Genomic DNA, 24686 nt, shown 5'->3' on the forward strand with positions numbered 1-24686 from the left:
CTAACTGACCCCTCTGCTACTAACTGACCCTCTGCTACTAACTGACCCCTCTGCTACTAACTGACCCCTCTGCTACTAACTGACCCTCTGCTACTAACTGACCCTCTGCTACTAACTGACCCCTCTGCTACTAACTGACCCCCTCTGCTACTAACTGACCCTCTGCTACTAACTGACCCTCTGCTACTAACTGACCCCTCTGCTACTAACTGACCCCTCTGCTACTAACTGACCCTCTGCTACTAACTGACCCTCTGCTACTAACTGACCCCTCTGCTACTAACTGACCCCTCTGCTACTAACTGACCCCTCTGCTACTAACTAACCCCTCTGCTACTAACTGACCCTCTGCTACTAACTGATCCTCTGCTACTAACTGATCCTCTGCTACTAACTGACCCCTCTGCTACTAACTGATCCTCTGCTACTAACTGACCCCTCTGCTACTAACTGACCCCCTCTGCTACTAACTGATCCTCTGCTACTAACTAACCCTCTGCTACTAACTGACCCTCTGCTACTAACTGATCCTCTGCTACTAACTGACCCCTCTGCTACTAACTGACCCCTCTGCTACTAACTGACCCCTCTGCTACTAACTGATCCTCTGCTACTAACTGATCCTCTGCTACTAACTGACCCCCTCTGCTACTAACTGATCCTCTGCTACTAACTGACCCTCTGCTACTAACTGATCCTCTGCTACTAACTGATCCTCTGCTACTAACTGATCCTCTGCTACTAACTGACCCTCTGCTACTAACTGACCCCTCTGCTACTAACTGACCCCTCTGCTACTAACTGACCCCTCTGCTACTAACTGACCCTCTGCTACTAACTGATCCTCTGCTACTAACTGATCCTCTGCTACTAACTGATCCTCTGCTACTAACTGATCCCTCTGCTACTAACTGATCCCTCTGCTACTAACTGACCCTCTGCTACTAACTGATCCTCTGCTACTAACTGATCCTCTGCTACTAACTGACCCCCTCTGCTACTAACTGATCCTCTGCTACTAACTGACCCTCTGCTACTAACTGATCCTCTGCTACTAACTGACCCCCTCTGCTACTAACTGATCCTCTGCTACTAACTGACCCCTCTGCTACTAACTGACCCTCTGCTACTAACTGACCCTCTGCTACTAACCGACCCCTCTGCTACTAACTGACCCTCTGCTACTAACTGACCCTCTGCTACTAACTGACCCCTCTGCTACTAACTGACCCCTCTGCTACTAACTGATCCTCTGCTACTAACTGATCCTCTGCTACTAACTGACCCTCTGCTACTAACTGACCCTCTGCTACTAACTGACCCTCTGCTACTAACAGACCCTCTGCTACTAACTGATCCTCTGCTACTAACTGACCCTCTGCTACTAACTGATCCTCTGCTACTAACTGACCCTCTGCTACTAACTGATCCTCTGCTACTAACTGACCCTCTGCTACTAACTGACCCTCTGCTACTAACTGATCCTCTGCTACTAACTGACCCCTCTGCTACTAACTGACCCTCTGCTACTAACTGACCCTCTGCTACTAACTGATCCTCTGCTACTAACTGATCCTCTGCTACTAACTGACCCTCTGCTACTAACTGACCCTCTGCTACTAACTGACCCCTCTGCTACTAACTGACCCCTCTGCTACTAACTGACCCCTCTGCTACTAACTGATCCTCTGCTACTAACTGACCCCTCTGCTACTAACTGACCCTCTGCTACTAACTGATCCCTCTGCTACTAACTGACCCCTCTGCTACTAACTGACCCCTCTGCTACTAACTAACCCCTCTGCTACTAACTGACCCTCTGCTACTAACTGATCCCTCTGCTACTAACTGACCCCTCTGCTACTAACTGATCCTCTGCTACTAACTGACCCTCTGCTACTAACTGACCCTCTGCTACTAACTGACCCCTCTGCTACTAACTGACCCCTCTGCTACTAACTAACCCCTCTGCTACTAACTGATCCTCTGCTACTAACTGACCCCTCTGCTACTAACTGACCCTCTGCTACTAACTGATCCCTCTGCTACTAACTGACCCCTCTGCTACTAACTGACCCCTCTGCTACTAACTAACCCCTCTGCTACTAACTGACCCTCTGCTACTAACTGACCCTCTGCTACTAACTGACCCTCTGCTACTAACTGACCCTCTGCTACTAACTGATCCCTCTGCTACTAACTGACCCTCTGCTACTAACTGACCCCTCTGCTACTAACTGATCCTCTGCTACTAACTGACCCTCTGCTACTAACTGACCCCTCTGCTACTAACTGATCCTCTGCTACTAACTGACCCTCTGCTACTAACTGATCCTCTGCTACTAACTGATCCTCTGCTACTAACTGACCCTCTGCTACTAACTGATCCTCTGCTACTAACTGATCCTCTGCTACTAACTGATCCTCTGCTACTAACTGACCCTCTGCTACTAACTGATCCTCTGCTACTAACTGACCCCTCTGCTACTAACTGACCCTCTGCTACTAACTGACCCCTCTGCTACTAACTGACCCTCTGCTACTAACTGACCCTCTGCTACTAACTGACCCTCTGCTACTAACTGACCCCTCTGCTACTAACTGATCCCTCTGCTACTAACTGATCCTCTGCTACTAACTGACCCTCTGCTACTAACTGACCCTCTGCTACTAACTGACCCCTCTGCTACTAACTGATCCTCTGCTACTAACTGACCCCTCTGCTACTAACTGACCCTCTGCTACTAACTGACCCCTCTGCTACTAACTGACCCTCTGCTACTAACTGACCCTCTGCTACTAACTGATCCTCTGCTACTAACTGACCCTCTGCTACTAACCGAACCCTCCTCTACTAACTAACCCCTCTGCTACTAACTGACCCTCTGCTACTAACTGATCCTCTGCTACTAACTGACCCTCTGCTACTAACTGACCCTCTGCTACTAACTGATCCTCTGCTACTAACTGACCCTCTGCTACTAACTGATCCTCTGCTACTAACTGATCCTCTGCTACTAACTGATCCTCTGCTACTAACTGACCCTCTGCTACTAACTGATCCTCTGCTACTAACTGACCCTCTGCTACTAACTGACCCTCTGCTACTAACTGACCCCTCTGCTACTAACTGACCCCTCTGCTACTAACTGATCCTCTGCTACTAACTGACCCTCTGCTACTAACTGATCCTCTGCTACTAACTGACCCTCTGCTACTAACTGACCCTCTGCTACTAACTGACCCTCTGCTACTAACTGACCCTCTGCTACTAACTGACCCTCTGCTACTAACTGATCCTCTGCTACTAACTGACCCCTCTGCTACTAACTGATCCTCTGCTACTAACTGACCCTCTGCTACTAACTGACCCCTCTGCTACTAACTGATCCCTCTGCTACTAACTGACCCTCTGCTACTAACTGACCCCTCTGCTAGTCACTGACCCTCTGCTACTAACTGACCCTCTGCTACTAACTGACCCTCTGCTAGTCACTGACCCTCTGCTACTAACTGACCCTCTGCTACTAACTGATCCTCTGCTACTAACTGACCCCTCTGCTACTAACTGACCCTCTGCTACTAACTGACCCCTCTGCTACTAACTGACCCCTCTGCTACTAACTGATCCTCTGCTACTAACTAACCCTCTGCTACTAACTGACCCTCTGCTAGTCACTGACCCTCTGCTACTAACTGATCCCTCTGCTACTAACTGATCCTCTGCTACTAACTGATCCTCTGCTACTAACTAACCCTCTGCTACTAACTGACCCTCTGCTAGTCACTGACCCTCTGCTACTAACTGACCCTCTGCTACTAACTGATCCTCTGCTACTAACTGACCCCTCTGCTACTAACTGATCCTCTGCTACTAACTGACCCCTCTGCTACTAACTGACCCTCTGCTACTAACTGACCCCTCTGCTACTAACTGACCCCTCTGCTACTAACTGATCCTCTGCTACTAACTAACCCTCTGCTACTAACTGACCCTCTGCTAGTCACTGACCCTCTGCTACTAACTGATCCCTCTGCTACTAACTGACCCTCTGCTAGTCACTGACCCCTCTGCTACTAACTGATCCCTCTGCTACTAACTGACCCTCTGCTACTAACTGACCCCTCTGCTAGTCACTGACCCTCTGCTACTAACTGACCCTCTGCTACTAACTGACCCTCTGCTAGTCACTGACCCTCTGCTACTAACTGACCCTCTGCTACTAACTGATCCTCTGCTACTAACTGACCCCTCTGCACTACTACTGACCCTCTGCTACTAACTGACCCCTCTGCTACTAACTGACCCTCTGCTACTAACTGATCCTCTGCTACTAACTAACCCTCTGCTACTAACTGACCCTCTGCTAGTCACTGACCCTCTGCTACTAACTGACCCTCTGCTACTAACTGATCCTCTGCTACTAACTGACCCTCTGCTACTAACTGATCCTCTGCTACTAACTGACCCCTCTGCTACTAACTGACCCTCTGCTACTAACTGACCCCTCTGCTACTAACTGACCCCTCTGCTACTAACTGACCCTCTGCTACTAACTAACCCTCTGCTACTAACTGACCCTCTGCTAGTCACTGACCCTCTGCTACTAACTGACCCTCTGCTACTAACTGATCCTCTGCTACTAACTGATCCTCTGCTACTAACTGACCCCTCTGCTACTAACTGACCCCTCTGCTACTAACTGACCCTCTGCTACTAACTGACCCCTCTGCTACTAACTGATCCTCTGCTACTAACTGACCCTCTGCTACTAACTGACCCTCTGCTACCTAACTGACCCCTCTGCTACTAACTGACCCCTCTGCTACTAACTAACCCCTCTGCTACTAACTGATCCTCTGCTACTAACAGACCCCTCTGCTACTAACTGACCCTCTGCTACTAACTGATCCCTCTGCTACTAACTGACCCCTCTGCTACTAACTGACCCCTCTGCTACTAACTAACCCCTCTGCTACTAACTGACCCTCTTGCTACTAACTGATCCCTCTGCTACTAACTGATCCCTCTGCTACTAACTGATCCCCTCTGCTATAACTGACCCTCTGCTACTAACTGACCCCTCTGCTACTAACTGATCCTCTGCTTACTAACTGACCCTCTGCTACTAACTGACCCCTCTGCTACTAACTGATCTCTGCTACTAACTGATCCTCTGCTACTAACTGACCCTCTGCTACTTAACTGACCCTCTGCTACTAAACTGATCCTCTGCTACTAACTGACCCTCTGCTACTAACTGACCCTCTGCTACTAACTGACCCCTCTGCTACTAACTGACCCTCTGCTACTAACTGACCCTCTGCTACTAACTGATCCTCTGCTACTAACTGACCCTCTGCTACTAACTGATCCTCTGCTACTAACTGACCCCTCTGCTACTAACTGATCCTCTGCTACTAACTGACCCTCTGCTACTAACTGACCCCTCTGCTACTAACTGACCCTCTGCTACTAACTGATCCTCTGCTACTAACTAACCCTCTGCTACTAACTGACCCTCTGCTAGTCACTGACCCTCTGCTACTAACTGATCCTCTGCTACTAACTGACCCCTCTGCTACTAACTAACCCCTCTGCTACTAACTGACCCTCTGCTACTAACTGACCCTCTGCTACTAACTGACCCCTCTGCTACTAACTGACCCTCTGCTACTAACTGACCCTCTGCTACTAACTGACCCTCTGCTACTAACTGACCCTCTGCTACTAACTGACCCCTCTGCTACTAACTGACCCTCTGCTACTAACTGACCCTCTGCTACTAACTGACCCCTCTGCTACTAACTGACCCTCTGCTACTAACTAACCCTCTGCTACTAACTGACCCTCTGCTAGTCACTGACCCTCTGCTACTAACTGACCCTCTGCTACTAACTGATCCTCTGCTACTAACTGATCCTCTGCTACTAACTGATCCTCTGCTACTAACTGACCCCTCTGCTACTAACTGACCCCTCTGCTACTAACTGACCCTCTGCTACTAACTGATCCTCTGCTACTAACTGACCCTCTGCTACTAACTGACCCTCTGCTACTAACTGACCCCTCTGCTACTAACTGACCCCTCTGCTACTAACTGATCCTCTGCTACTAACTGACCCCTCTGCTACTAACTGACCCTCTGCTACTAACTGATCCCTCTGCTACTAACTGACCCCTCTGCTACTAACTGACCCCTCTGCTACTAACTAACCCCTCTGCTACTAACTGATCCCTCTGCTACTAACTGATCCCTCTGCTACTAACTGACCCTCTGCTACTAACTGACCCCTCTGCTACTAACTGATCCTCTGCTACTAACTGACCCTCTGCTACTAACTGACCCCTCTGCTACTAACTGATCCTCTGCTACTAACTGACCCTCTGCTACTAACTGATCCTCTGCTACTAACTGACCCTCTGCTACTAACTGACCCCTCTGCTACTAACTGATCCTCTGCTACTAACTGACCCTCTGCTACTAACTGATCCTCTGCTACTAACTGACCCTCTGCTAGTCAATGACTTTTAACCAATCCAACTGGATGATCTGGTTGATGTGGATCTATGGAGTGACCTCAGAGCTGTTCTAGGTTAGATCTATAGTCATTCAGTCACAGTAAAGTGCTGCTGTGGTAAACTGTTGGTCTGAGGAGCACTAGAGGCCGGTCTGTCTGCAGACTGAGCATCACCGTGGTAACCAGGTGACCTAGTGGAGCCTGCAGAGGAGGCTGGTATAAACCAGTCGGTTAACTCCGGTCTGTCTGCAGACTGAGCATCACCATGGTAACCAGGTGACCTAGTGGAGCCTGCAGAGGAGGCTGGTATAAACCAGTGGGTTAACTCCGGTCTGTCTGCAGACTGAGCATCACCATGGTAACCAGGTGACCTAGTGGAGCCTGCAGAGGAGGCTGGTATAAACCAGTCGGTTAACTCCGGTCTGTCTGCAGACTGAGCATCACCATGGTAACCAGGTGACCTAGTGGAGCCTGCAGAGGAGGCTGGTATAAACCAGTCGGTTAACTCTGACCTACTTTATGGGACAGAAACCAACAATCTGCTCCTGCAGGAAGCAGAACCTTCACCTGTTGCTGAGCTGGGAGGCCAGGTGGCAGCTCCACAGGTACTGATCCATCCCTCTGTTTTTCTGCAGCAGTAACCGTGGCAACACCCCATCTCCAGGACAGCAGCGGCCTGCGGAGGCTCCGCCCACTCTGCTGAAGGCCGTCACCCTGACGGACGAGCCCAGGCAGCAGCAAAGCATGCTGGGAGGAAGGTCAGGACAGGGCCGGTACAGGAAGTGGACCTGATGGAGCTGCAGGGTCAGAACAGAAGATTAGGGAACCAATCAGAGCTCAGATCTGCAGGAACCAATCAGAGCTCAGATCTGCAGGAACCAATCAGAGCTCAGATCTGCAGGAACCAATCAGAGCTCAGATCTGCAGGAACCAATCAGAACGCTGATCTAGAACCAATCAGAGCTCAGCAGCAGGTACTCACCTCCACCTGGTCTCCTGCTCTCAGCTTCCTCCTCTCTGACGGCTGATAGGCCAAACACAGACCCACCTTCCTGTCCATCACGTAGAGCCCCGCCCCCTCACTGATCACCTCCGTCACGGTGCCCTATCAGAGGAGAGGGGCGGAGCTTAGCTCACAGGGAAACATTTGCTGTGTTCCAGTAGAGGGAGAGGAGACCCTGCTGACCCTAACAGTGACCTCCTAATGAACCTCTCCTCTCCTCCTTCTCTTTCTCCTCTCCTGATATTATTGGCTGATTTTAACAACATGTGATAGTTTAACAGTAAACTCTCACTAAACACTGTTGATCATTTTTATCTATCATTTGATCAGATCTGTTATTTCCCACTAAAGCCTCCACTTATCATCATGTCCTCTCTATGGTGGATAGTTCTAGCTGTCACTCGAGGCGTTTCAGAGCGGGGGGGATGGGGGGGGGTGTCTACTTTCTGCTGATCACTTTAAGCTTTAAATGTTTTTGTTCTTTTTCTTTCGACTGGAACCAGTGGATGTGTTTACCAATCAGAGGCCTCCTTCCTACCTGGTTCTAACCAATCAGAGGCCTCCTACAAGGTTCCAACCAATCAGAGGCTTCCTTCCTACCTGGTAGCTGATGACTCTGGAGCGTCTGATCCTTGCTGCTGATTGGACAGCATCCTCTTCAGGCTCCGCCTCCTCCTGGTCCATCAGCAGGCGGTCAGAGTGGAGGACTGGTCCTGCTTCCTCTGTGGGGATCCTTCCAGGGTGACTCTGGTGCTGATGGTGGGACTGGCTGTGTCCAGTGTGTAACTGGGTGTGTAGATGTGCGTCCCCAGTGTGTAACTGGGTGTGTAGATGTGCGTCCCCAGTGTGTATTGGGGTGTGTAGTTGTGCGTCCCCAGTGTGTATTGGGGTGTGTAGTTGTGCATACCCAGTGTGTAAGTGTGAGCCCTCGGCCACGCTCAGCAGCTGCTTTCCTCTCCATCCTCTCATCAAACACACTCTGAGAGCTGAAACACTCACTGAGTCACCAACACACACACACTGGGACCACCACAGCCTGCTGCCCTGAACACACACAGATCACCATTAGTAGCAGAGGTCAAAGGTCAGTCTATCAGCCTGGGTCTGGGTCTCCTACCTTCACCAGGACAGGAACAGTTTGATCGTCCTCCATCAGAGAGAAGAAGAAGAAACAGCTTCCTGACACCTCCAGCAGGGGGCAGACCGAGGACACCTGACCGAACACCGACAGCCGCTGACCTCTGACCCTGAACCACAAAGAGAGGTCACCCAGAGGTCAACCTTTGTTCACAGTAAAGATGGAGGCAGACAGGAGCTCCAGTTTAACAGCAGAGGTAGATCCAGACCTCCTGGTTCTGGTTCTGATGTCCCGAGCCCGTGACATCATCAATGACCCCTCACCATGGACTGTTCTCCCTGCTGCCCTCTGGGAAGAGGCTTCACAGCATTCAATGCAGGACCAGCAGGTTCTGCAGCAGCTTCTTCCCCACTGCCATCACACTGATGAACTGATGGATAAACTCTGCATCACACTGATAACACCAAACCAGGATACTGCAGATTTACACAATAGATATTAATGCTCTGAACAAAAGTTACGTATGTAACTATGGTTGTATGAATCCTGGATGACCGCCAGAGGTGGTGCTTCAAGCACTGAATGACGTATGCCAACCAGGTCCCGAGGGATGAAGAAACAAAGGAACAACCCGCTGGAACCCGGCAGCAGCACCTAACTTAGCAGGATGCAGCCGGTGGTTGCAGCAGGGTGCCCTGAAAAGGCTCAGGCGTAGCCATGTTAACCCTATAAAACCTCATGAAAGTGGTTGGCACAGACCATGAAGCCGCGCAGATGGACTCCAGCGACACCCTCATTAATGCAGTCCATGAGGTTGACAGGCTCCTTATGGAGTGGCACCATACCCCCTGAGGTAGGGGCTGACCCTGCAGAGAGTATGCCACAGATATCGCCCCCACGACCCAACGTGCCAACCACTGTTTGGAAAAGGCAGGACCTTGCAGAGGGCCAGCATGGCTTACAAAGAGGCTGTCGATCAGCCGAATGGTCTCTGTGGTGCAGACATAGACCTCCAGCGCTCTGACTGGACACATAGCTTCAGAAGGGGTCCCAGGCTCAAAGCGAGACAACTGAAGCGGCAAACCTGTGCCTGCCACTGTTGGGGCCTTCGGGACGAAGGAGGAATTGGTCCATAGGGTAACCCCGGAGCCATCTGGGTTCCACCGACAACAAGGCTCGGATACAGACAGGGCATGCAGTTCCCCCACTCGTCTACCAGATGCCATGACGAGTAGGAAGGCAGTCTTCATTGAGAACCGTTCTAGGTCCACTGTCGCAATCGGCTCAAAGGGTGGGGAATGAAGAGCCTCAAGCAACAAATGAAGATCCCAGGTAGGAGCCACCCGGCGTCTTGGAGGATGCAAACGTCTAGCGCCCTTAAGAATAGCGCTATGTCCCTACACCTTCCAACAGAGCAGCCATTGAACCCAGTTTGCCAAGGGAAATGGCAGCCACATACACCTTCAAGGTGGAAGGGGACCGGCCCCGGTTAAGTAACCCTTGAAGGAAGGCCACTGAGGGTTGAATGGGACAACGTATGGGGTCCAGCCCCCTATCGTCACTCCAGGTAGCATAACTTGCCCATCTTGCAGTGTAAGCAGCCCGGATGGATGGCACCCATGCACAAGGTATTGTGTGGCCCACGTCACTCCTGATTTGGGAGAAAGCCGGGTCGGACCCTGCAGAGGCCAAAGCCAATGCAGGAGGCGGTCCTGGTCGGGGTGGATAACTCAACCCCCCAGTTGGGACAGGAGGTCCCACCTGGATGGGAGGCGCATTGGCAAGCTGTACCAAAGCCTGCAAGCCGCAAAGGAAACCAAGTCCTCGCCGGTCAGAACGGGGCTACCAGCAGAAGACTGTGCCCTTCCTGGAGAACCCGCAGGAGGGTCTGAGGAATCAGCCCCAACGGGGGAAAGGCATACAGGAAAGTTCTTGACCAATCATGGGCCAGCATCCCAGAGGACAGGAACTGTCTAACAGGGAGAACCAGAGGAGACAGTGGGGAATGTCTCTAGAGGCAAAGAGATTCATGCCTGCTCTGCCGAATGTCGACTTTATGTGATCTACCACCTCTGGGTGGAGCCATCAGTCCCCCCTGGAAGAGGCGACGTGCGGGAAAGGAAGTCAGCAGGTCCGTTGCTCCAACATGGAATATAGGCTGCCCTGAGGCTGATGAGGCGAGATGACGCCAAAACCAGGAGCTGGCATGTTAGGGTCAGCACTCTCGGGGACCTGGACCCACCTTGGTGGTTGATATGGAAGACCACTGTGGTGTTGTCCAACCAGACTCACACATGCTTCCCCTGTAACCCCAGAAGAAAATTCGGAGCGCATGGGCCACAGCCAGCAGCTCCAGGGCATTGATGTGTTCCCTCTGCTGCCGTGTCGACCACACCCGATGCGCGATGCGGGCCAGCCAGTTTGCACCCCTGCCTAGAGTGGAGGCGTCCGTATAAACAGCCTCCCTCTGGCATGGAAGGGGGCTGAGCGGAACTCCTCAGAGACCGAAGACAGTGCGATGCGACACAAATTTGTATGTGCCTGTGTGCCAGGCGGGCGGGGTCCAGGGCCAGGCTGTTCAGCCACATCCTCAGAGGGCGCAGGGAGAGAAGTCCCAGTGTGGCCGTGGACAGCGGGTGCTAGCTCGAAGGAGGAACAATAAGGGAGGCAATGCCAGGTTACACAGCCGGCATCTGCCCTAACCCAAACTTTGGGGCCTCTTGCATCGCAGTGAGGGCTCTTCCATCTGACGTCGGGCGACAAAGAGCTCGAATATCAGACCAGCAAGCATGGAGCTCCCTGATGTACTCCCCTGAAGGCGGGACAGCCAAGATGGCCGTCCCCCAGCCGCACCGCATGGAGGAGAACGCTGCCACTGGAGCAAGAAGAATCGGTAAGCGCCTCCTTGAGGTGGTCACCACCAAGACAAGGGGGGCACAGGTCATGACCTTCCTCAGGCTGCAAAGGGGCCAGGCAGTTGGAACAACAGAGATGTTCCATATCCCAGTGACAGAGCCCGTACTCTGGAGCAACGTCACCAACTCGACAGAGCAGAATGTCCAACCAAGGACCTCAGCACGGGCAGAAAACGCCACTGATGAGGTAAATATTAACAGAAAACCGTACATTTCAGTTAAATCAAACCAAAGAACTGAGCACAGGCAGAAAACGCCACCGGCTAGGTAAGTAAAATTAGCAGTCATCAGCTGTAACAGCCCTTAAATTAAACACCAGCGGAGCGTGACCCGAAAATGAAAAGAAAACAGAATCACCGAACACCAGATGAGATCTGTAGACAAAACAATCGTCAGTTGAGCAGCCCCTGGAGGGCGAGCACGCCCGCAGCCCCGACCACAAACGATCACTGGGATACTAGCAGCAGGCTGACGGAGGAAGCGGTAATGCAGCTTCAGAACCAGCCGCTCCTACCCAACTCTATTGGATCAGAACCAGCAGGTTCTACCGGATCAGAACCAGCCGCTCCTACCCGACTCTACTGGAGCGTAACCGGCTGGTTTTACCTGACTCTACCAGATCAGAACCAGCTGGTTCTACCCGACTATTGGATCAGAACCAGCGGGTTCTACCGGATCAAAACCAGCTGGTTATACCGGACTCTACAGGATCAGAACCAGCCGCTCCTACCCGACTCTATTGGATCAGAACCAGCAGGTTCTACCGGATCAGAACCAGCTGGTTATACCGGACTCTACCGGATCAGAACCAGCCACTCCTACCCGACCCTACCAGATCAGAACCAGCTGGTTCTACCCGACTCTACTGGATCAGAACCAGCTGGTTCTACCCGACCCTACCGGATCAGAACCAGCCACTCCTACCCGACTCTACTGGATCAGAACCAGCTGGTTCTACCCGACTCTACCGGATCAGAACCAGCTGGTTCTACCCGACTCTACCGGATCAGAACCAGCATGTCTGTCTCCTGTCAGAAGTCATGTGACCCACCTGGTCCTCAGCAGAGCTGCAGCCTCTCTGACGCTCACCGCTCCGTTAAGCTCCGCCCCTCCTGGGTCTGTAGCCAATGGCTGCTCAGCTCTGGGACACAGCAGAACAGGAGAACCAATCAGCTCCAGGGATCCTCTGTCCTGGTTCTGCCCCGTAGCATCATGGGGGATGTAGTTCCAGTGAGGCAGGAAGACGGGCCGGTCCATCCAGAGGGGGGACGGACGGATCAGCTGGAGACAAATGGACAGAGACAGGAAGTCCTCTTTAAGGCCTGGTTATTCTCCTCCCAGCAGTGTGTCACAGTGAGCTTGATGCAGGTATTTTTGATGTCTGCCCAATATTGAAGCGTGGTCTGTGCTATGCTATTCCACGCTACAACGCCAGAGGGCCAATCAGGAATTAGCTGTGGGTCTAGATACGGCCGAGGCGGCGAGGAAGTGGGGGCAAGTTTGTGTGACAACGGAGGGACATGAGGGCCAAAAAGAGCGGGGATCCAGGTGGACAAAGGGTCCCAGCGTTCTCACCTCGCTCTGCTAGCTGCTCCATCTTCACCAGTCGTTTCCCACAATGGCGGTCAGACAAACAAAACAAGCAGGTAAGGAACCAAACAGGAAATACGCAGAGAGGAGAGCGGATGTAGATCTGACCAATCAGAGGCCTCCTGTCTGCGCTCACCTACAGATGGCAGAGGTGCAGCAGAGCGTCTGCAGAAAGGGGGCGGGGACATCTTTGCATTCACTGCCACACACAGACGACATAGTTAGGAAGTATAAATCAGCCTTTAGATTCCACTGCTGATCCAGAACAACCTGCTTTAGAGTCAGTGGGACTCGGTTCTGATGGGCCCGGCTTGGCGAGCCCGGTCCAAAGGCTCGGTTCTGATGGGCCCGGCTTGGCGAGCCCGGTCCAAAGGCTCGATTCTGATGGGCCGCAGTGGGACCGGCTTGGCGAGCCCGGTCCAAAGGCTCGTTCTGATGGGCCGCAGTGGGACCGGCTTGGAGAGCCCGGTCCAAAGGCTCGGTTCTGATGGGCCGCAGTGGGACCGGCTTGGTGAGCCCGGTCCAAAGGCTCGGTTCTGATGGGCCGCAGTGGGACCGGCTTGGAGAGCCCGGTCCAAAGGCTCGGTTCTGATGGGCCGCAGTGGGACCGGCTTGGTGAGCCCGGTCCAAAGGCTCGGTTCTGATGGGCCGCAGTGGGACCGGCTTGGTGAGCCCGGTCCAAAGGCTCGGTTCTGATGGGCCGCAGTGGGACCGGCTTGGCGAGCCCGGTCCAAAGGCTCGGTTCTGATGGGCCGCAGTGGGACCGGCTTGGCGAGCCCGGTCCAAAGGCTCGGTTCTGATGGGCCGCGGTCGGCGAACAGCAGTCGTTGAGCCGGTCCCACACGCTGCTGACATCAGCCAGGTCCAATCCTGAAACCTGGACTAGGCCCCGCCCCCTCCTACCTCACACCTGACGCTGCCGCTGCCGTCCACCAGTCTCCACTCTCCGCCCCGCCCCTCTCTCAGCCAGCCAATCAGCAGCAGGTGGACCCGGGGCAGCGCCCTGTGACCCGGCAGGCTAAGCTCCGCCTCCTCGGTCCATGCTCGGTGCTGATTGGTGCTCCAGGACAGGTTGCTGACGCAGGCCAGACGCTGCTGGGACAGCAGCTCAGAGATGGACAGAAGCCTGGAGACACAGAGGACAGGAAGGACAGTTATGTTTTACACAGGAGAAGCTCTACAATTCTATTCAGTTTATTTCTATAGCTCCAATTCACGTCATGTCATCTCAGGTCACTTTCCAGTTCACCAGATCATCCAGTCAGATTGATTCAAAGTTTTCTATCCAAGGAAAACCAGCTGATTGCATCGACTCATTGACTCTTCAGAATCAGAATCAGAAATACTTTAATAACCCCAGAGGTAAATTACTTTTGTTACCCGCTGCAGTTACAGCTTTATATAATATAAACACACATCCAACTATACTTTATAATAAAGAGTGGGGTGATGCTGAGAAACTAGTCCATGCATTTGTTACTTCAAGGCTGGACTATTGTAATTCTTTACTATCAGGAAGTCCACAAACTGTAGTTAAAAGCCTTCAGCTGATCCAAAATGCTGCAGCCAGAGTTCTGATGAAAATGAAACAGAGAGATCATATCTCTCCTATCCTGGCTTCTCTTCATTGGCTTCCTGTTAAATCCAGAATAGAATTTAAAATCCTCCTTCTCACATATAAAGCCTTAAATGGCCAAGCTCCATCTGATATCAGAGATCTGATTGTTCCTTATGTTCCTAACAGAGCACTTCGCTCTCAATCTGCAGGTTTACTAGTGGTTCCCAGAACTTCTAAAAGTAGAATGGGAGGCAGATCTTTTAGTTCTCAGGCTCCTCTCCTGTGGAACCAACTACCAGTTTTAGTCCGTGAGGCAGACACCCTGTCTACTTTTAAGGCTAGGCTTAAAACTTTCCTTTTTGATAAAGCTTCTAGTTAGAGTGTCTCAGGTTATCCTGATCTATCTCTATATTTCTGCTGCTATAGGCTTAGACTGCTGGAGGACATAGGGACCCCTTTTTCATCATTCTGCTTCATTCTATCTCTATTCTCCCACTCTGCAGAATCTGTTAGTTCAATCTCTAACGTTCTGCTCTCTCTGCTTTTTCTCATAGTAGCTTCATCTGGTCTGTTCCTGTTTGGCTGTGACTCCATCCTGGAGAGAAATATCAGCTGTGCTGCTTCCATCAACACCTTTGTTTCTAGATGTTGGAGCTTGGCCTGTTTTCCAGTGTAGTCCTGTTTCTCTGACTGTGACTAACTGGATGTGCTCTCTTCATCCTCTGACATGGGAGCTGGCTCGGAGCTCGTCTGCCTGGCTGTGTGTTTCCTGGACGGGGCCGCCTGTGGAGCTGGTTGACAGTTGCCTTTTGTATCTATGCTTCTTTTTCTATGTCTGCTTCTGTCTCCTTGAACCCCAGTGGGCCTCAGCAGATGGCCGCTCACACTGAGCCTGGTTCTGCTGGAGGTTTCTTCCTGTTCAAAGGGAGTTTTTCCTCTCCACTGTCGCTACAAGCATGCTTAGTGTGAGGGATTGCTAAAGAGTCAATGAGTCGATGCAATCAGCTGGTTTTCCTTTGATAGAAAACTTTGAATCAATCTGACTGGATGATCTGGTGAACTGGAAAGTGACCTGAGATGACATGATGTGAATTGGAGCTATAGAAATAAACGGAATTGAAACTGAATTTAAAGTATGCTGCTCTAGCTTTACAAAGCGTCCTCTTATACAGCAGTAAACCATTTTTCCAGACTTGGAAGGACTCCCGCAGGCCTGTGGAGCGATATTTTCTCTCCAGTTTCCTAGCATTTTGCTTCAAAGTACGCAGCTCTGCATTAAACCAAGGAGCAAGCTTTCTATTTTTAACAGTTTTCATTTTCAAAGGAGCTGCGTTGTCTAAGGCAATACGCAGAGAACTAGCAACCCCATCAACAAAATCATCAACCTGTGAAGGGGAATAAGCTATGCTTTTGCACTCTGCAGCACTGCTCAGTGACACAGAGGAGAGAGAAAGTGAAGCAGATTCTTTAAAATGTATAACTGCTCTATCTGATAAAGATCTGCTAAAATTGAACCTTCTTTTGGGGGAGGAGAACTCTGTTAAAGTAATCCTGAAGGTTATTAGAAAGTGGTCAGAGAGGACAGGGTTGTGAGGAAATCCTGTTATTTCTTCACATTCTATGCCGTATGTCAGCACAAGATCCAAAGTATGAAGATGAGAATGCGTGGGACTATTCACATTTTGAACAAAGCCAATAGTGTCTAAGATAGCATTAAAGGCTGCTCTTAAGCTATCGCCTTCAATGTCAGCATGGATGTTAAAATCTCCCACTATGATGACCCTGTCAGTATTTAATACCAAATCAGAAAGGAACTCTGAAAACTCATCTAAAAATTCAGAGTAAGGACCTGGTGGACGATACAAAGTTACAGAAAGAAGAGGTTTTCTTGCTTTGCAATTTGGATCAGGGAAATTAAGGGTTAAATGTTCAAAAGAGTTGTAGGTATTAACTGTTTTGGGAGTAATCAGTAAGTCAGACTGGAAGATTGTTGCTACTCCTCCTCCTCGCCCAGAACTTCTGGGGATGTGAAAATTTAAATAGCTTGAAGGAGTTGCCTCATTTATGCTCACATAATCCTCTTGCTGCAGCCAGGTTTCTGTAAGGCAACACAAGTCAATGTGATTATCACAAATCAAGTCATTAACTAGTAGACTTTTAGAGGAAAGAGATCTTATGTTAAACAGACCGCATTTAATTGTTTTAACTTTTTCCCCAATTGGAGTTATTTTGATTTTAATCAGATTATCATGATTTACTCCTTTGGGAATATTTGCTAATTTATTAGATTTTGGTCGTTGGTCAGACACTGTCTGGATGGAGAAGAGCGTACAGACTGGAGGGAACCCAGAGGACAGGAGGGACGGTTCTGATTGAGACAGGAGAAGGTCTATAGACTCTGGCCTGGTCAGAGGTTCTGGTTCTGATGGACCCACCTGTAGCTGACGGGCAGCCCCCCTGAGCTGCTGCTCTCCTGGATCTTCTCCACCGCAGACGCTATGAGCTCCTCCAGGCTGTGGTCACATGACCCTCCTGCAGCAGAGAGACACCGTTACCATGGAAACCATACAGGTCTGCATTTCAGGACAATGTGTGGATCCAGAACCACTGACCTGCTGCTGATTGGACCTCAGCAGAGTGGGCGGAGCCACAGGGACCTGGATCCAGATGTTGGTGGATGAAGGTGGAGAGGTTCTGAAGCCACATGGACTCCTGCAGCAGAACACATGGGTCAGCTGGTTCTGATCCGTTATTCTGCTGCCTGAAGGAAGAACCAGACCACCTGGAACTAGCTGGACCGAGCGCTCGGTTCTGGCTGGTTAGTTCCAGGTTCTAGACGTTAGCCCGTCTGCGGCGGCCAGGGCTAACGTTAGCCCGTCTGCAGCGGCCAGGGCTAACGTTAGCCCGTCTGCAGCGGCCAGGGCTAACGTTAGCCCGTCTGCAGCGGCCAGGGCTAACGTTAGCCCGTCTGCAGGGGCCAGGGCTAACGTTAGCCCGTCTGCAGCGGCCAGGGCTAACGTTAGCCCGTCTGCAGCGGCCAGGGCTAACGTTAGCCCGTCTGCAGCGGCCAGGGCTAACGTTAGCCCGTCCGCAGCGGCCAGGGCTAACGTTAGCCCGTCCGCAGCGGCCAGGGCTAACGTTAGCCCGTATACACCGGCCAGGGCTAACGTTAGCCCGTCCGCAGCAGCCAGGGCTAACGTTAGCCCGTCCGCAGCGGCCAGGGCTAACGTTAGCCCGTCCGCAGCGGCCAGGGCTAACGTTAGCCCGTCCGCAGCGGCCAGGGCTAACGTTAGCCCGTCCGCAGCGGCCAGGGCTAACGTTAGCCCGTCCGCAGCGGCCAGGGCTAACGTTAGCCCGTATGCAGCGGCCAGGGCTAACGTTAGCCCGTATGCAGCGGCCAGGGCTAACGTTAGCCTGTCCGCAGAGGCCAGGGCTAACGTTAGCCCGTCCGCAGCAGCCAGGGCTAACGTTAGCCCGTCCGCAGCAGCCAGGGCTAACGTTAGCCCGTCCGCAGCAGCCAGGGCTAACGTTAGCCCGTCCGCAGCAGCCAGGGCTAACGTTAGCCCGTCCGCAGCAGCCAGGGCTAACGTTAGCCCGTCCGCAGCAGCCAGGGCTAACGTTAGCCCGTCCGCAGCAGCCAGGGCTAACGTTAGCCCGTCCGCAGCAGCCAGGGCTAACGTTAGCCCGTCCGCAGCAGCCAGAGCTAACGTTAGCCCGTCCGCAGCAGCCAGGGCTAACGTTAGCCCGTCCGCAGCAGCCAGGGCTACGTTAGCCCGTCCGCAGCAGCCAGGGCTAACGTTAGCCCGTCCGCAGCAGCCAGGGCTAACGTTAGCCCGTCCGCAGCAGCCAGGGCTAACGTTAGCCCGTCCGCAGCAGCCAGGGCTAACGTTAGCCCGTCCGCAGCAGCCAGAGCTAACGTTAGCCCGTCTGCAGCAGCCAGGGCTAACGTTAGCCCGTCTGCAGCAGCCAGGGCTAACGTTAGCCCGTCCGCAGCAGCCAGGGCTAACGTTAGCCCGTCTGCAGCAGCCAGAGCTAACGTTAGCCCGTCTGCAGCAGCCAGAGCTAACGTTAGCCCGTCTGCAGCAGCCAGGGCTAACGTTAGCCCGTCCGCAGCAGCCAGGGCTAACGTTAGCCCGTCTGCAGCAGCCAGAGCTAACGTTAGCCCGTCTGCAGCAGCCAGAGCTAACGTTAGCCCGTCTGCAGCAGCCAGGGCTAACGTTAGCCCGTCTGCAGCAGCCAGGGCTAACGTTAGCCCGTCCGCAGCAGCCAGGGCTACGTTAGCCCGTCCGCAGCAGCCAGGGCTAACGTTAGCCCGTCCGCAGCAGCCAGGGCTAACGTTAGCCCGTCCGCAGCAGCCAGGGCTAACGTTAGCCCGTCCGCAGCAGCCAGGGCTAACGTTAGCCCGTCCGCAGCAGCCAGAGCTAACGTTAGCCCGTCTGCAGCAGCCAGGGCTAACGTTAGCCCGTCTGCAGCAGCCAGGGCTAACGTTAGCCCGTCCGCAGCAGCCAGGGCTAACGTTAGCCCGTCCGCAGCAGCCAGGGCTAACGTTAGCCCGTCTGCAGCAGCCAGAGCTAACGTTAGCCCGTCTGCAGCAGCCAGAGCTAACGTTAGCCCGTCTGCAGCAGCCAGGGCTAACGTTAGCCCGTCCGCAGCAGCCAGGGCTAACGTTAGCCCGTCTGCAGCAGCCAGAGCTAACGTTAGCCCGTCTGCAGCAGCCAGAGCTAACGTTAGCCCGTCTGCAGCAGCCAGGGCTAACGTTAGCCCGTCCGCAGCAGCCAGGGCTAACGTTAGCCCGTCCGCAGCAGCCAGGGCTACGTTAGCCCGTCCGCAGCAGCCAGGGCTAACGTTAGCCCGTCCGCAGCAGCCAGGGCTAACGTTAGCCCGTCCGCAGCAGCCAGGGCTAACGTTAGCCCGTCCGCAGCAGCCAGAGCTAACGTTAGCCCGTCTGCAGCAGCCAGGGCTAACGTTAGCCCGTCTGCAGCAGCCAGGGCTAACGTTAGCCCGTCCGCAGCAGCCAGGGCTAACGTTAGCCCGTCTGCAGCAGCCAGAGCTAACGTTAGCCCGTCTGCAGCAGCCAGAGCTAACGTTAGCCCGTCTGCAGCAGCCAGGGCTAACGTTAGCCCGTCCGCAGCAGCCAGGGCTAACGTTAGCCCGTCTGCAGCAGCCAGAGCTAACGTTAGCCCGTCTGCAGCAGCCAGAGCTAACGTTAGCCCGTCTGCAGCAGCCAGGGCTAACGTTAGCCCGTCTGCAGCAGCCAGAGCTAACGTTAGCCCGTCTGCAGCAGCCAGAGCTAACGTTAGCCCGTCTGCAGCGGCCAGGGCTAACGTTAGCCCGTCTGCAGCGGCCAGAGCTAACGTTAGCCCGTCTGCAGCAGCCAGAGCTAACGTTAGCCCGTCTGCAGCAGCCAGAGCTAACGTTAGCCCGTCTGCAGCAGCCAGAGCTAACGTTAGCCCGTCTGCAGCATCCAGGGCTAACGTTAGCCCGTCTGCAGCAGCCAGAGCTAACGTTAGCCCGTCTGCAGCAGCCCTCTCTCTGCATAGCCGTGTGTGAAGTACCGCTGGCTCTGATGGAGGTTTGATTGTTTTTTTTGGTAAAATGTTCATTTGATTTGTGTTTATCTGACTGAGTTCATTATTATTCCTCCACTAAATGAAAAAAGTCAGAATTCATTATTATTTGGGTGTCAGGGTTCTGTGCTCTGCTTACTCTCTGGTGGTTGTTGCTGACAGGTGGGCGTGGCCCCGCACCTGCATGTGGGCCAAACACCTTAAAACCACGACACTAGAGACTATTAATAACAGGAGGTGAAATGCAGCTCAAGAATAGCTTTGAATGTGGTGATGTCATCAGTACGCTTTCGTTCCAATTAACCCTTAATGATTCTGCGTGCTCCTGTTCTCCCAGAATCCAGACTTCGCTGGGTTCTAGTCAAGAACAGACTTGGAGAGGATCTGAGTCAGTACTGACGTTCTAGTGAATTGAAAAATGGATATTGAACTGATGGCACCTGTTTTCAGACATATTAGTTGTTGTTGTTTGTTTCTCTGACTGTGACTAACCAGCCGTCCATGTTTGAGCCCTTGCCTCGCAACGCTGCCAGTTCTGTTAGCTCTACGCCTGCCGAAGACACAGACGTCCATCCCCGTGAACACTGGGACGCAACTCAATGGGAAAGGAAAGGATTCTGGTTTCAAAAAATCATCTGTCAATCAAAAAAATGGACAGATGACGGTTGATATATGATTGGCTGAATTTAGGTGTTCAGGCTGATGGAGAACTGACTGGCCTGCAGGAGATAACGGAAAAAACACAGATTTTAAGACGGGATTTTTTTTAATAGAAATTTTCTAACTTTTGGGACAATCTGGTCTGATAAAGAGAACATTTATACATGTTAAGCTAGAATGATATGACATTTAAATATGACTTTCCTACGACTTAAAGAAGGAAGATGGGAAATAATGAGAATAAAGAAGCATCCTAAGGTCAGAGGAAGCAAGGAGGTAAAGAAGAAGAGGCTGGAAAACTAGATCCAGTAGAAGAAGATCAGAGATGAAGAAGATCCCAGGCTTCCAGCAGGAGGACAGACAGACAGATGGACGTCTGGACAGAACCAATGAACTGAATCCATTCAACAACCTCAGCATCTTCCTCTCCTGCCCACAGTCTCATGGACATCCTGCTGAGGTCTTTCTATATTGTAGACATTTGAAACAAGTTTGTCAGGAAGAGCATCATTGCAGCCAAGCTAAATCCTGCAGGCAGCTGTTAGGACGGCTCAGTGAATGGAGGATGTTTCATAATTCAGATATTAATAATATAGTTTTGACTTTGGTCCAAATTAACTGAAATATCTTGAATATAATTCTGGATGTGACACTTTAACTGATAAATCAGATGACGTCATCTGAGATATCTAAAAATACATTTTAACTCCAAAATGTGATTAAAGATATCTTGAATTGTTATTTTTCCCCAGACATAATATAAAAATATAAAACATCATTAAGGGCAGTAAAATGTAGTAAACAATGTTTGTCTATTCTATTAAAATGTCTGTATCTATATAAATGATCTCTATAATGTGTTTTCTTCTCCATTCAGAGGGCCCCATGCCTGTCTTTGCCTAGGGCCCCACATTTCCTGAATCCGCCCCTGCTTGGATTCTCTCCTCCAGGTTTATCTGTGGTGCCCAGAATGACCCCCCCCCCCTGAGCGCATCGCCCTAAACTCACGCCCCCTGATGAGAAAACAGATGGAAATACGAACAAAAAGGGAAATTTTAAACATATCTTAATGTTTTTATATTTCTGGCACATTGATGCCTTTAAATTGATAGTTTGATGAACAGATAAACATGAATTAACAGAATTCTCCAGGTTTCAGTCGATGTGCTTCAGTCAGTGAATCAATTCTCTGCTCACTGGATGCTGGTTCCCCGTTAAGCTATCAGAACCATTCTAGATCATTTCTGACACGTTATCTGTTCAACTTAGAACCTGCCCCCCCCCCCCCCCCCCCCCCCCTCCTTATTTTCCCATTCCCTCTAATGGCGTCTCTGCCGCTCGGCTGTTCGCTGCTCGTAAATATAAGCTGCCAAATGGGGGAAATATCATCACCATTACTGTTAATATATAATATTAATTTACACATTCAGTGATAAAATGTCGCAGGGGGTGATATGGGGGGGGGGTCATTTCAGCAGGTGCTGCTTACAAAATATTAAAATAAATGAATGAATGAATGAGGTCCTTTAAGCTGTTTTCTGTTTTTTTCAAACACCAAGATAATCTGACTGTTTCCAACTGAAACAGACAGATTAACTGAAAAATAAACCTGAAAAATAAACTCAGCCATCAAACCCAGTTTTACAACAAGTAGTGAGTATTCATCACTTTTCACTGCTGATATCAGAGGATGGAAACCAGCTCACAGCAGGACGCAGAAAATAATACTTGATGTAGAATATGACAGATTACTGGATTAAGGATATTCCTAGTCTACTACATGCTATAGCACATCAGGATTTTAGAGAATCTGGAAACAGTAGCTAGTTATTTCCTAAAGATATGGGAGGAGAGGAGAGAATGGAGATTACAGCTGAAATAATCTGTTCCTCCTTCATAACCTGGGATTAAATTAATTCACCATAAATAATCTGTTCCTCCTTCATAACCTGGGATTAAATTAATTCACCATCAACTCTTTAACTGTGTTTATTTCTCTCTTCATCAACAACAAACTCTGTGGATTTGGTGACATTTGATCATTAATAGCCAGAGTTATGAGAGAATCAAATATTTTAGCTGTCTGATATAATCTGCTCCTTTGATGATCTCTATAACAATCTGATGAAATAGATTTTCTGTTTAAATGTTTATCAAACAATTTTCCAATATTCCTAAAAAAGTTCAAACCAAACCAGTGGACTTGGTTTTCTAAGTTTGAAGATGATTCTCTTTGTGGTTTGTTATATTTATACCTAAATAAATGTTTGTTTATCTGGAGCGTGTAACACAGTGATTTCTCTCTGGGATTATTAAAGTTTATTAAAGTTTATTAAAGTTTTTCTGATTCTGATTCTTTCTATTCAGAAAGATTTTTCTGCTACTGCAGACATTTGGAATTAAAATATAAAGATTAACAGTCTGATTTATTTGAACTATTCTGGTTTTTAAAATATAAAATAATAAATGTTTCAAACATAATATAGAAAAATAATGACAGATTTAAACTTCACAGGATTTGTTTATTCTCCTCCTTTAATAAATAATAATGATCAAATGTCACCAAATCCACAGTTTGTTGTTGATGAAGAGAAGAATGAACATGGAGGAGGAATTATTATGTGTGATAGAATGTAGCAGACTAGAAATGTCTTTAATCCAGTAATCTGTCATATTCTACATTAGAACATCTGGATTAACCTCTAACTCCACACCCTTATCTTCACCCTAACAGCCCTAGATCTAGAATCCTAGATCCTCTCCTGGTAGATCCTCTCCTGCGCTTCTAACTGATCTCCTCTCATTCTAACCAAACTCTGGACCTCTTGGTTCCGATCATCAGAACCGAATCGAACAGGTAGAATCTACTGACCGCCTCACTGCTGGTTCCGACCCGGTCCATGAAGCTCTGCAGGGCGGCCATCCTCAGCACCACTGGAGGCTGGAGAGCTGTGGAGAACTCTGGTTCCGATCAACTGGGCTGAAACAGCAGAACCTGCAGCCGAACTCTGGTTCCGATCAACTGGGCTGAAACAGCAGAACCTGCAGCAGAACTCTGGTTCCGATCAACTGGGCTGAAACAGCAGAACCTGCAGCAGAACTCTGGTTCCGATCAACTGGGCTGAAACAGCAGAACCTGCAGCAGAACTCTGGTTCCGATCAACTGGGCTGAAACAGCAGAACCTGCAGCAGAACTCTGGTTCCGATCAACTGGGCTGAAACAGCAGAACCTGCAGCAGAACTGCGGAGCAAGAACCGAAAGTAGCGCTAAAAGTTTCTCCTTCTGTGGTTAAAGAGGCTGAGAGCCGCAGCGCCGCTGCAGCACCGCCCCCTGCTGGACAGGAGAGGAAACGGCAGCCTGAAATCATTTAACTAATTTAATCCCTGATTAATCTGGTTGTAGCCGGAAGTAAAGTGCTGCACACTCTTCCTGTTGCCCATATATGGAAGAAGCTCTGGCACCTGGTTGGTTGGTGAGACATGTAATCAGGGTTTACATTTCAAAGCAGGTAGCACTAGTGAATTATTGACAATATGTCAGCTTTAGCTGCTTGATGATGATGTTAGAGAAGGAAAATGTTATATGATTGCATCAGATAGTCAAGCTACATTATTAATTATCAAATCTGGCAAAGCTTAGATTTATTATTAGATATAAATCACCTATTAGTTCAGCAGCATTAAAGCATTCTACCTAGTCACATTTCTATCATAGATAGCACTAAAGCATTCTACCTAGTCACATTTCTATCATAGATAGCACTAAAGCATTCTACCTAGTCACATTTCTATC

At 50.5% G+C, this 24686-nt stretch overlaps 1 protein-coding gene across 8 annotated transcripts in view; it reads right to left on the minus strand.

Moving 5' to 3' along the window:
- Window positions 1–24227, minus strand: part of ctc1 (CTS telomere maintenance complex component 1) — a 74301-nt gene extending 50074 nt beyond the window's left edge. Inside the window, exons 1-10 of one of the 8 annotated variants that reach the window (XM_038278129.1) lie at window positions 23916–24223; window positions 23766–23868; window positions 17279–17378; window positions 17102–17198; window positions 14012–14234; window positions 12570–12799; window positions 8643–8772; window positions 8126–8569; window positions 7505–7627; window positions 7090–7319 (exon numbers count right to left, since the gene is read on the minus strand). In XM_038278129.1, the coding sequence (XP_038134057.1) occupies window positions 7090–7319; window positions 7505–7627; window positions 8126–8569; window positions 8643–8772; window positions 12570–12799; window positions 14012–14234; window positions 17102–17198; window positions 17279–17378; window positions 23766–23816 (1628 nt within the window). In that variant the 5' untranslated portion in view covers window positions 23817–23868; window positions 23916–24223. Of the gene's footprint in view, window positions 1–7089; window positions 7320–7504; window positions 7628–8125; window positions 8570–8642; window positions 8773–12569; window positions 12800–14011; window positions 14235–17101; window positions 17199–17278; window positions 17379–23765 lie in introns of those variants that run through there. The other 7 variants (XM_038278128.1, XM_038278131.1, XM_038278127.1 and 4 more) reach the window with 7 other exon arrangements.
- Window positions 24228–24686: the final 459 nt, after the last annotated feature.

Source organism: Cyprinodon tularosa, unplaced genomic scaffold, assembly GCF_016077235.1.
Source record: "Cyprinodon tularosa strain WSP-4 unplaced genomic scaffold, ASM1607723v1 ctg1385, whole genome shotgun sequence".
Lineage (NCBI taxonomy): Eukaryota > Metazoa > Chordata > Actinopteri > Cyprinodontiformes > Cyprinodontidae > Cyprinodon > Cyprinodon tularosa.